Source organism: Oncorhynchus tshawytscha, linkage group LG07, assembly GCF_018296145.1.
Source record: "Oncorhynchus tshawytscha isolate Ot180627B linkage group LG07, Otsh_v2.0, whole genome shotgun sequence".
NCBI classification, from domain to species: Eukaryota; Metazoa; Chordata; class Actinopteri; order Salmoniformes; family Salmonidae; genus Oncorhynchus; species Oncorhynchus tshawytscha.
Genome location: NC_056435.1, coordinates 60,370,989 through 60,383,749, shown reverse-complemented (window position 1 = coordinate 60,383,749; position 12,761 = coordinate 60,370,989). Strand labels below are relative to the sequence as shown.

General features: G+C 41.5%; 1 protein-coding gene across 3 annotated transcripts in view; it reads right to left on the bottom strand.

Annotated features, from left to right (window-relative positions):
- LOC112246237 (pleckstrin homology domain-containing family G member 4B-like) overlaps window positions 1–6,020 on the bottom strand; it is a 61,763-nt gene extending 55,743 nt beyond the window's left edge. For 2 of the 3 annotated variants that reach the window (XM_042324757.1, XM_024414540.2), the window contains exon 1: window positions 5,670–6,020. In XM_042324757.1, the coding sequence (XP_042180691.1) occupies window positions 5,670–5,672 (3 nt within the window). In that variant the 5' untranslated portion in view covers window positions 5,673–6,020. The remainder of the gene's footprint in view (window positions 1–5,669) is intronic. The other variant, XM_024414539.2, reaches the window with a different exon arrangement.
- Window positions 6,021–12,761: the final 6,741 nt, after the last annotated feature.

Sequence of the window (12,761 nt, the reverse complement as noted above, 5' to 3'; positions counted from 1 at the left end):
TTAAAGTTTTCAAAGTGAGCCCCTGCATCCTTACACCTCAACCCCTTCACCAATGCCTGGCGAAGTTGCACACCTGTGGAACTGGTTCACATGCCAATTCTGGCAACCCAACCCAAAGAAAAATATCCTATTGTGAGAGGAACAGCAGGCAGCTTTTAAAAATATATATGTTTTTCATATCTGGGCAATTCCACGCTAACAGAATTACTCTGAGATTCCGATTCCTTTACCACAAAATTGTTCATGTGTTTTTTTTCCGGGCACTTTTTCGACAGCTGAATACTGACGACCCACTTATCATGAACAAACGCTGTATTTTTTAATGTCCAAGCTATTCTCTGAGCTTTCTTTCTGAGAAAAACATCGGGAAAAATACTTGTTTTATTTTGTTTTTGGGGAGTTGTAAGTAATGGTTCCCAGAGTACCCTTCACCTAGTTAAATAGGCCAAAGCGTTGGACGCAGCGCTAATAAGGGTAGTCTTAGCCCTTAAGGCATCTCATTTACTCTTTGCACTCCAGGTATCACAGTGAATGCTTTTGCCTTCAGTAAACACTGAGTGTGGAGACACTGGTGGGTGGTATGTGTGTGTATGTTTATGTGGGTGAACGGCACTGACAGTTGCTGTGTTTTTTTTCTTGTTCTCTGCTAATGCCAAGATCTCTCTGCGGCTAAAAGGTGGGCGAGCTGTGAAGTGCATTTGGCTGGCTACAACAGTTCTATTATCACAAGACGGAGAGCACAGGATTCATCGGGATCCATTACACCACATTAACTTAAAACTGGGATAGACAGCAATAATTCAACAATCTCTGAAAGTATACCAATAACAGCTTTTCACACTCTTGGCATTCCCTCAAACAGATTCACGAGGAATGCTTTTCCAACAGTCTTGAAGGAGTTCCCACATATGCTGAGCACTAGTTGGCTGCTTTCTCTTCACTCTGTGGTCCAACTCATCCCAAACCATCTCAATTGGGTTGAGGTCGGGTGATTGTGGAGGCCAGGTCATCTGATACAGCATTCCATCATCCTCCTTCTTGGTCAAATAGCCCTTACACAGCCTGGAGTTGTGTTGGGTCATTGTCCTATTGAAAAACAAATTATAGTACCACTAAGCGCAAACCAGATGGGATGGCGCATTGCTGCAGAATGCTGTGGTAGCATGCTGGTTAAGTGTGCCTTGAATTCTAAATAAATCCCAGACAGTACCACCAGCAAAGCACCCCACACCATCACACCTTCCCCTCCATGCTTCACAGTGAGAACCACACATGTGGAGATCATCCGTTCACCCACTCTGCGTCTCACAGAGACATGGCGGTTGTAACCAAAAATCATACATTTTGACTCATTAGACCAAAGGACAGATTTCCACCAGTCTAATGTCCATTGCTGGTGTTTCTTGGCCTCAAGCCAGTCTATTCTTCTAATTGGTGTCCTTTAGTAGTGGTTTCTTTGCAGCAATTTGACCATGAAAGCCTGATTCACTAAGTCTCCTCTGAACAGTTGACATTGACATGTGTCTGTTACTTGAACTCTTGTGAAGCATTTATTTAGGCACTCTTATTTTAAATGCATTCCAGGTGACTACCTCAAGAAGCTGGTTGAGAGAATGCCAAGAGTGTGCAAAGCTGTCATCAAGGCAAAGGGTTGCTACGTTGAAGAATCAAAAAATATAAAATATATTTTGATTTGTTTATCACTTTTATGGTTACTTAATGATTCCATATGTGTTATTTCATAGTTTTGATGTCTTCACTATTATTCTACAATGTAGAAAATAGTACAAATAAAGAAATACCCTTGAATGAGTAGGTGTGTCCAAACGTTTGACTGGTACTGTATGTTGAATAGGACTTATAAAAGCCAATAAATTCACCTTATTATTGTAAAATAAATATGCTATAGGCTATGCAGAGACGTGTTTAGGTCCACTCAAGTCTATTAGCTGTAGTTACATGCTGAAGACCCGAGACCAGATGACACTCAAACAGGGCATGACCCGGACCCAACGGAAAAGTTTGAATTTTGGAGCCAGATCTATGAAGACCTCGAGTCACAATACATGTGTTAGTCTCATCATTTCACTTCAGATTTTTTTCACCTTTAATTAACCAGGTAGGCTAATTGAGAACAAGTTCTCATTTGCAACTGCAGCCTGGCTAGGGATAAAGCAAAGCAGTGTGACACAGACAACAACACAGAGTTACACATGGAGTACACAATAAACAAGCCAATAACACAATAAACAAGTCAATGACACAGTTGAAAAAATAAAGTCTATATACAGTATGTGCAAAAGGCATGAACTGGAAGGAAAGACGGCCAAAGTAGGTGCTAGCTTTGTGGACGACCAGTGAGATATACCTTCTAGAGCGCGTGCTATGGGTGGGTGTTGTTATCGTGACCACTGAGCTGAGGTAAGGCGGAGCTTTACCTAGCATAGACTTATAGATGACCTGGAGACAGTGGGTCTGGCGACGAATATGTAGCAAGGGCCAGCCGACTAGAGCATACAGGTCGCAGTGGTGGGTGGTATACGGTGATTTGGTAACAAAGCGGATGGCACTGTGATAGACTGCATCCAGTTTGCTGAGTAGAGTTTTGGAAGCTATTTTGTAGATGACATCGCCGAAGTCGAGGATCGGTAGGATAGTCCATCCAGGGTGGTGATGCTAGTCGGGCGGGCGAGTGTGGGCAGCGAACGGTTGAAAAGCATGCATTTGGTTTTACTAGCGTTTAAGAGCAGTTGGAGGCCACGGAAGGAGTGTTGTATGGCATTGAAGCTCATTTGGTGGTTAGTTAGCACAGTGTCCAAGGAAGGGCCAGAAGTTTACAGAATGGTGTCGTCTGCGTAGAGGTGGATCAGGGAATCGCCTGCAGCAAGAGTGACATCATTGATATATACAGAGAAAAGAGTCGGCCCGAGAATTGAACCCTGTGGTACCCCCATAGAGACTGCCAGAGACCCAGACAACATGCCCTCCGATTTGACACACTGAACTCTGTCTGCAACGTAGTTGGTGAACCAGGCGAGGCGGTCATTAGAAAAACCAAGGCAATTTGCTTTATTATGGATGAGAGTCGGTTTTTGGGTGCATTAATTCCACGTGGTTATAGGGTTAATTCAGTGTGGTTGCAGGGTTAAAATAGAAACAACTCAAAGGGTTAAATTTAGACATTTATTTCAAGTTTAAGGTTAGGGCTATGGTTTGGGGAAGGCTTAAAACAAAATATTTAAAACAATGCGCTGTTTCCATCATGTATCATCATGTACTCTTCCTGCTTGCTAGAGCCTTGTGAACTGCTGTGGCGCAATGGTCAAAGCAACATGCTCTAGTGCCAAGCAGCATGCTCTAGTGCCAAGCAGCATGCTCTAGTGCCAAGCAGCATGCTCTAGTGCCAAGCAGCATGCTCTAGTGCCAAGTCTCAAGAGTTGGTGCCCAGTGTTGTGTCATTGTTTTCTTGTTTTTGTTTGTTTTTGGGGGGTTGAGCACCAAGGAAGGCATATATCGACGTCCTCAAGACCTTTATCAATAGGGTTGATTCAGTGAGTCAAGTAGTGTTGGCACATGCCAAGAAAGTGTTCCACAATGTATGATATACTATAGCCAACAATTCGAGATTCAACCAAATCATTGACCTGTATTCCTGTCAAATTCATGACCTTCTCATACTGTATGTTGTACTCTCTGTTGTTTGTGTCACAGTCATTTCTGAGCAATGGAGAGACGTGTTCAGCTGTCAATAAACATTTGTTGACTTTGAACGGTTGAGAATTGGTCCAAAAGAGCTGCTCAGGCCCTGGGGTTGATCATTTACATGAAGTTTGAATAAAGTTTGAATCCCATGACAAACCCTTTTGGCGTGGCGTCCCAAATACAATCTGTTCGGCATCAGACCTCCGAGTTGTGTTTGACTGGTGCACACATGCTGATGTGGCATCTAGACCCAAGGAAGTTTGATAGAAATGTTTATATTTTCTTAGTCAATCGTTTACTTGACATGGTGATTTGTCATGTATTGAACAAACAGACAAGTAAGTAGTGAATGACTAACATGCAGTATTACTGTATAACAGCATTGAGCTTTAAAAAAAATGGAAAATGGAAAACCAGAACAGGCACAGTATGGTAATCGAATAATTTCAACTGATAGGATAACAAATGTAAATCAGGTGGGCCGAACGTGACGATAGCGTCAGTCACAGTGTAGGAAGTTCTAAGAACATTGCAGCCATACAGTCACACAATTTCCCAAGGAATGGTTTGAGCTGTAGCACCTGTGAGTGAAGCCTACATTAGATGTGTAAATTAGGGACAAACCATGGAAAGGAAGTTACAGAGGTATGTCTAGAGCTGCTACCTCCCACTCAAGGTTGCAGGGAAGTTACTGTAACATTCAACAATGCAAACGGAAAGTGGAACAGATATTTCATGTATGGTATCACTTGGCTTGGGATTCAATCAACCCTGCAGTGCCAAAAACTGGAGGATGATCAAATGAACATGCACTGCAAAACAATGCACGTTATAAGCTATGCAAATGATCAGACAAATTCAGACGTCATAGTTTTTGCTTTGAGAATGCGTTGAAAACAATCATCGTCAGCAGCTTTTGTTTACTCAGATTCCAGCATCTTGGCACATGTTTGATTGACTCCAATCTCAGCGCTGGTCCACTAAAGCTATCCACTATGTCTTCCTCCTTCCAACATTATAGAGCCAAAAACATCTCCAGAAAAGTTTAAAAAGGCCACATCCTTCCAAAACCCCATTCATGTCTCAGTGGTCGCACCACTTTCGGCTTCTTCATGTGGTTGAACCGCTGTCATTAATTAGTCCCCATTGTTACCAGGATTAGTCCCTAACAGACAGAAAGGACTCTGTGGGGTTCTGGGCCGGACTTTGACAGAGTTTATAGAAGCAGCTCACTGAACTGAAGAATCACATTATTCCAAAATGCAAAGCACTCTGCCTTGTATACTGCCCAGTGTGAGAAATACTCCTGCTTAGCCCCTATACTGTCATTGGTTATCCCGTTGATGAGTGCAATTCATATCAATTCAATTCGAATCAAAGGGCTGAAGTTTTGCAGTCGCAACATAACAAAGATATGGTACTGCAGCTTCTTTTCTCTCTCTTAAGTAGTGGAGGACATCTGAGGGGCTTGAGATGATGTGTTCAGTTAGCTGCATGAAATAGTGTCCCTAACAACATACAGTACATTGTGCTTTAGGGACAATACATGTAATATGTGCAACTGTTTTAGGAGACCGAAATTGGTAAATACTTGTAGTGAGCGTTCACGTATTTCTTTCAGATTATACGTTTTTAATCAACATTATCAAGGCGATACAAAAACATAGCACCTGCTGCTGTAGTAGGCTAACTTGCTTTGCTATTCATCTATGAAATCCATACTGTACTCTATATCTTAGTTTGCCAACAGTATGCTTTGAATAATAAAATGCATACAGAACACTCTCCATTCATGCATTAGAGAAGAAGCCACTGAGAAAGACAACACGGACTCGTTCAAACCCGCAGGTTATTGACTCAGTAGGTCAGTGGAGCACCACAACTCATAGACCTGGAGAAGTACCCTAACATGAGACAACTGAAACAAAAGCACATGACAGCCCATTAGAAAAAGTGCCTTTCATTACCATCTTTCTGACAGTATCTCTTCTATCCCGCTGAATTTTTCTTCACATTTTTCTTTATAATCCAGTCCAGATAAATTCCATTGGACTCCAGAGAGAGAGGGGTCTTCTTGCCATGTTTCTCAATAGCTAAGTTCCTGCCATCAATAAAGGAAGGTCGACATGACAGTTAGTGGTCTGCGACCCAGAATAAGAAGGAAAACTCCCATTCGTTAGTGGCTTTCCCGTTTCAGTGAGTTGAGCTCAGAGCTGTGAAGTGTCTAGCTGCCTATTGCTTCACTGGCTCCACATTTCAGCTTCTCTGGCACCACTGTGTTTTTGGAGCAAGTGGGAGCGCAGGAGAAAGAGGGAGCAAGAGAAAATGCCTGAGAAGGGGGAGGAGAAAAGCTTTTCCTTTCAGAAGAAAATCCCTCTAGGCTTTTCAGGCTTTTTCTCAGAGGAAGCAGTAGCTTCAGACCAGTGTGGGATTCTCTTTCTCTCTCTCTCTCTCTCTTTCTTACACACAAACACAGGCACACGCGCACACACGCACACACACACACACACACACACACACACACACACACACACACACACATACACACAGGTGCTCAGACACACACTAGAAAGCTTTTTTTTCATTTTGGATCTCAATAAAGTATTAAAATGAGTGTGTGTCTGTATTGAGATCTAAAGTGAAATGAGTATTCAAATATCGACTTACACATACATACACAAACCCTTCCATACACTCTTCCCCACACTCAATAACAACACACACTACCGTTGATATCGCCTCCTTCTATAGCGGCCCCCTTCTGTCTATTTTAATCATTAAGGCTTTGGGAGGGTAGCTTCATAGCTTAGTCCCCTTTAGAGTCTCCTCTTTTTACTGGATATTGGCTGCTGCAGGCTTAAACTGCCTGCCAAATGGGACCCTATTCCCTACATAATGTATCACTTTTTACCAGGGTCCATAGGGCTAGAGACAAAGGTAGTGCACGAAATAGGGAATAGGGTGATTTTTAGGACGCAGCCTCTTTAATTTCCTCTGCACAGAGCCTCTGCTCTATGAGACTGTCCTGTGTTACAACACTTGGAAGAGAAGACATAGAGGAGACGTCCAGGGTCCAGTTCATTATGGCACACCTTAGCAAAACGTTTTTGGACCAGGTAGTACCTCCGTGTTTCCAACCTTTTTTATTACGTTTAGTGCCGAATGAAAATGTCCCAGTGCACCAGCAGGGCATTAGCAGAGTGATAGGCTAGCTATAGCTATCTGCTTCCACAGCAGAATGATGGAATGTAAGGTTACACCCTCTCTGGTCTGTAGCCTACTTCTGAGGGGTTGCTGGTATGGTGAATGAAACTCAAGAGCTAGTGTGTGAGCGGCGGTTGCTTGAACATTCCTTGAGTGTTTTCGTTGAGAGAGAGACAGACAGAGAAAGAGAATAGTGTTTATTTCTCGCAGCTTAAAGCTACAAGGAATGGAAGTGAAGTGCTTTGAATATGGCAAAATTTAATATGGCTGCTCTCTCTCTCCAGTCGTCGAGAGCGATGAACATCAGGACTGACTAAACATTCCTCAATGGACCAATGCAGCATTTTTATCTCAATGTCAAATCAAATCTGGGTAACAATGAAGTACCTCACTCACTGTGATTGTTTTCAATAAAAATGGTGATGTCACCAGGCAGACCAAAACTTAAATTCCAGCAAAACAGGCAAACATGTCAGGTAGTCTTTTCAAACAGCTCTTACACTAAAAGGGCATTAGGATAGTTTTCCCAATTTCACAGTATTATTCCAACCTCAAAGTGTGGAAATACAGTGCATTCAGAAAGTTTTCAGACCCCTTCCCTTTTTCCACATTTTGTTACGTTACATGCTTATTCTAAAATTGATTAAATTATCTTTCTTCCTCATCAATCCACACACAATAACATGTAATGACAAAGCAAAAACTGTTTGTTCGACATTTTTAGAAAATTTATTTTAAAAAACTAAAACAGAAATACATTATTTACGTAAGTATTCAGACCCTTTGCTATGAGACTAGAAATTGAGCTCAGGTGCATCCTGTTTCCATTGATCATCCTTGAGATGTTTCTACAACTTGATTAGAGTCCACCTGTGGTAAATTCAATTGATTGGACATGATTTGGAAAGGCACACACCTGTTTATATAAGGTCCCACAATGGACAGTGCATGTCAGAGCAAAAACCAAACAATCAGATTGAAGAAATTGTACGTAGAGCTCTGAGACAGGATTGTGTTCGAGGCACAGATCTGGGGAAGGGTACCACAAATTTTCTGCAGCATTGAAGGTCCCCAAGAACACAGTGGCCTCCATAATTCTTAAATGGAAGAAGTTTAGAACCATCAAGACTCTTCTTAGATCTGGCTGCCTGGCCAAACTGAGCAATCGGGGGAGAAGGGCCTTGGTCAGGGAGGTGACCAATAACTCAATGGTCACTCTGACAGAGCTCCAGAGTTCCTCTGTGGAGATGGGAGAACCTTCCAGAAGGAAACGGAATGCACTCTTCAATAAAAGTCATATGACAGCCCGCTTGGACTTTGCCAAAAGGCACCTAAAGGACTCTCAGACCATGACATACAAGATTCTCTGGTCTGAAAAAAAACTAGATTGAACTATTTGGCCTGAATGCCAAGTGTCACGTCTGGAGGAAACCTGGCACTATCCCTATGGTGAAGCGTGGTGGTGGCAGCATGCTTTCGGGAAGTTTTTCAGCGGCAGGGACTGGGAGACTAGTCAGGATCGAGGGAAAGATGAACAATGCAAAGTACAGAGAGATCCTTGATGAAAACCACTGGGAGACCAGTCAGGATCGAGGGAAAGATGAACGGAGCAAAGTACAGAGAGATCCTTGATGAAAACCTGCTCCAAAGCTCTCAGGTTCTCAGACTGGGGTGTAGATTCATCTTCCAACAGGACAATGACCCTAAGAACTTAGCCAAAACAATGCAGGGGTGGCTTCAGGCAAGTCTCTGAATGTCCTTGAGTGGGCCAGCCAGAGCCCAGACTTGAACCCTATCTAACATCTCTGGAGAGACCTGAAAATCACTGTTTAGCAACGCTGTCCATCCAACCTGACAGAGCTTGAGAGGATCTGCATAGAAGAATTTGAGAAACCCCCAAATACAGGTGTGCCAAGCTTGTAGTGTCATACCCAAGAAGACTCAAGGTTGTAATCGCTGCCAAGGTGCTTCAACAAAGTACTGAGTAAAGGGTCTGAACAGTTTCTAAATGCACTGTATATATGACACACAGGAAAATCACGCTTTGACTGCACTTAGCCTATAAACATTTTCATTAAGAAGGAGAGAGAAGATTTTACTTCTCTGAGCCAACCGCACAAGAATAATGTAGATTCAGTAACTGGAATGGAGAGCGTTTCAGCTGTTCTCTTATTATTATAATTATTATTAAGGAATTCGTACTTCTTGCAAAGCATGTAAACGTTTAAATCTAACTATTATATTAATCTGACTATTCACAATAATCGTACTGTTGTGTGCATGTGACCATACTTAGGGGGCATGGTGAGGCAGGTAGCCTAGTGGTTAGAGCATTGGACTAATAACAGAAAGGTTGCAAGATTGAATCCCTGAGCTGATAAGGTAAAAATCTGTTGTTCTAACCCTGAACAAGGCAGTTAACCCACTGTTCCTAGGCCGTCATTGAAAATAAGAATTTGTTCTTAAATGACTTGCGTAGTTAAATTAAGGTAAAATAAAAAATGCTCAAAACAATAAAGACATTACAAATGCCATATTATACATATATATATATATATATATATATATATATACAGTGTTGTAACAATGTACAAATGGTTAAAGAACACAAGTGAAAATAAAAAAGCATAAATATGGGTTGTATTTACAATTGTGTTTGTTCTTCACGGGTTGCCCTTTTCTTGTGGCAACAGGTCACAAATCTTGCTGCTGTGATGGCACACTGTGGAATTTCTCCCAGTAAATATGGGAGTTTATCAAAATTGGATTTGTTTTTGAATTCTTTGTGGATCTGTGTCTTGAGAGCCATGTCTGCCTACGGCGGCCTTTCTCAATAGCAAGGCTATGCTCACTGAGTCTGTACATAGTCAAAGCTTTCCTTAAGTTTGGGTCAGTCACAGTGGTCAGGTATTCTGCCACTGTGTACTCTCTGTTTAAGGCCAAATAGCATTCTAGTTTGCTCAGTTTTTTTTGTTAATTCTTTCCATTGTGTCAAGTAATTATCTTTTTGTTTTCTTATGATTTGGTTGGGTCTAATTGTGCTGTTGTCCTGGGGCTCTGTGTGGTGTGTTTGTGAAGAGAGCCCCAGGACCAGCTTGCTTAGGTGACTCCTCTCCAGGTTCACCTCTCTGTAGGTGATGGCTTTGTTATGGAAGGTTTGGGAATCGCTTCCTTTTAGGTGGTTGTAGAATTTAACGGCTCCTTTCTGGATTTTGATAATTAGGGGGTATCGGCATAATTCTGCTCTGCATGCATTATTTGGTGTTCTACGTTGTATACGGAGGATATTTTTGTAGAATTCTGCATGTCTCAATTTGGTGTTTGTCCCATTTTGTCAAGTCTTGGTTGGTGAGCGGACCCCAGACCTCACAACCATAAAGAGCAATGGGCTCTATGACTGATTCAAATATTTTTAGCCAGATCCTAATTGGTATGTTGAAATTTATGTTCCTTTTGATGGCATAGAATGCCCTTCTTGCCTTGTCTCTCAGATCGTTCACAGCTTTGTGGAAGTTACCTGTGGCGCTGATGTTTAGGCCAAGGTATGTATAGTTTTTTGTGTGCTCTAGGGCAACAGTGTCTATATGGAATTTGTATTTGTGGTCCTGGCAACTGGACCTTTTTTGGAACACCACTATTTTGGTCTTACTGAGATTTACTGTCAGGGCCCAGGTCTGACAGAATCTGTGCAGAAGATATAGGTGCTGCTGTAGGCCCTCCTTGGTTGGTGACAGACACACCAGATCATCAGCAAACAGTAGACATTTGACTTCGAATTCTAGTAGGGTGAGGCCGGGTGCTGCAGACTTTTCTAGTGCCCGTGCCAATTCGTTGATATATAAGTTGAAGAGGGTGGGGCTTAAGCTGCATCCCTGTCTCACCCCACGACCCCGTGTGAAGAAATGTGTGTTTTTTTGCCAATTTTAACCGCACACATGTTGTTTGTGTACATTAATTTTGTGTCGTATGTTTTACCGCCAACACCACTTTCCATCAATTTGTATAGCAGACCCTCATGCCAAATTGAGTCGAAGGCTTTTTTTTAAATCAACAAAGCATGGGAAGACTTTGCCTTTGTTTTGGTTTGTTTGGTTGTCAATTAGGGTATGTAGGGTGAATACATGGTCTGTTGTACGGTAATTTGGTAAAAAGCCAATTTGACATTTGCTCAGTACATTGTTTTCATTGAGGAAATGTACGAGTCTGCTGTTAAACCTGTTAAGCCTACCCCCTACATTTTCGAACATTCTGTTAAAAATCGCGCAACATTTTGGCGTCCTGCTACTCATGCCAGGAATATAGTATATGCATATGATTAGTATGTGTGGATAGAAAACACTCAGACGTTTCTAAAACTGTTTAAATCACGGCTGTGACTATAACAGAACGTCTGTTTCATCGATCAAATGTTTTTGCAGGAAAATCTGATCACTGGAGATGGAAAAATACATATCCATTTTGCGATTCAACCCATTGTTTTGGTTTGTTTACCGTATTAAATGAGGCCAGAGGTTGCAGTACCTATTCTTCACAGGATGTATAGAGTCTTCTCATTTGATTCTGATTTGATTCTTGGTAGAACCGACCAAAGGGAACCGATTCCCTCCGACCACCAACTTGATGCATCGTCTCTGTGTTTTTCCGGACATTTTTTCCAGACTTCACCAGCTATTTGTCAATTTACATTTTCTCCTGATGATTTTTATAGCTTATTAACGTGTAGTAATACCTAAAGTTGCATTAGAAAGGTATTTCTGAAGTGTTTTGTGAAAGTTTATCGTCGACTTTTTAACTTTTAAAAAATGACGTTACGTTATTGCGCTAATTGTTTTTTCCGTTTATCACACAGTCTTCATAGATCGATATCTAGGCTATATATGGACCGATGCCTCCTTTGAATTGCGAAAAAAGACCCAGTATTGATTATGGGACATCAAGGAGTGCCAAGAAAGAAGATGGTCAAAGGTAATGAATGTTTTATATTTTATTGTGCGGTTTGTGTAGCGCCGACTATGCTAATTCTTTTGTTTACATCCCCTACGGGTCTTTTGGGGTGTTACATGCTATCAGATAATAGCTTCTCATGCTTTCGCCGAAAAGCATTTTAAAAATCTGACTCGGTGCCTGGATTCACAACGAGTGTAGCTTTATTTCAATACCAAGCATGTGTATTTTCATGAACGTTTGCGTTTTAACTAATACTATTAGCGTTTAGCGTAGTGCATTTGCATTTCCAGAGCTCTAGGTGGGACGTCTGCGTCTCAAGTAGGAGCAAGAGGTTTTAATGATAATGCAGAGGATTTTCCCAAGGTTACTGTTGATGCATATTACACCGTAGTTATTGGGGTCAAATTTGTCTCCACTCTTGGTTCCAAATATTGGGGAAGATGCCAGAGCTAAGAATGATGTTAAAGAGTTTTAGTATAGCCAATTGGAATTTCTTGTCTGTATATTTGATCATTTCATTAAGGATACCATCAACACCACAGGCCTTTTTGGGTTGGAAGGTTTTTATTTTGTCCAGTGGGTTCTGGTAGTCTTTAACAGTTGATTCTAAGATTTGTATTTGATCATGTATATGTTTTTGCTCTTTATTCTTTGTTATAGAGCCAAAAAGATTGGAGAAGTGGTTTACCCATACATCTCCATTTTGGATAGATAATTCTTCGTTTTGTTGTTTGTTTAGTGTTTTCCAATTTTCCCAGAAGTGGTTAGAGTCTATGGATTCTTCAATTACATTGAGCTGATTTCTGACATGCTGTTCCTTCTTTTTCCGTAGTGTATTTCTGTATTGTTTTAGTGATTCACCATAGTGAAGGCGTAGACTCAGGTTTTCCGGGTCTCTATGTTTTTGG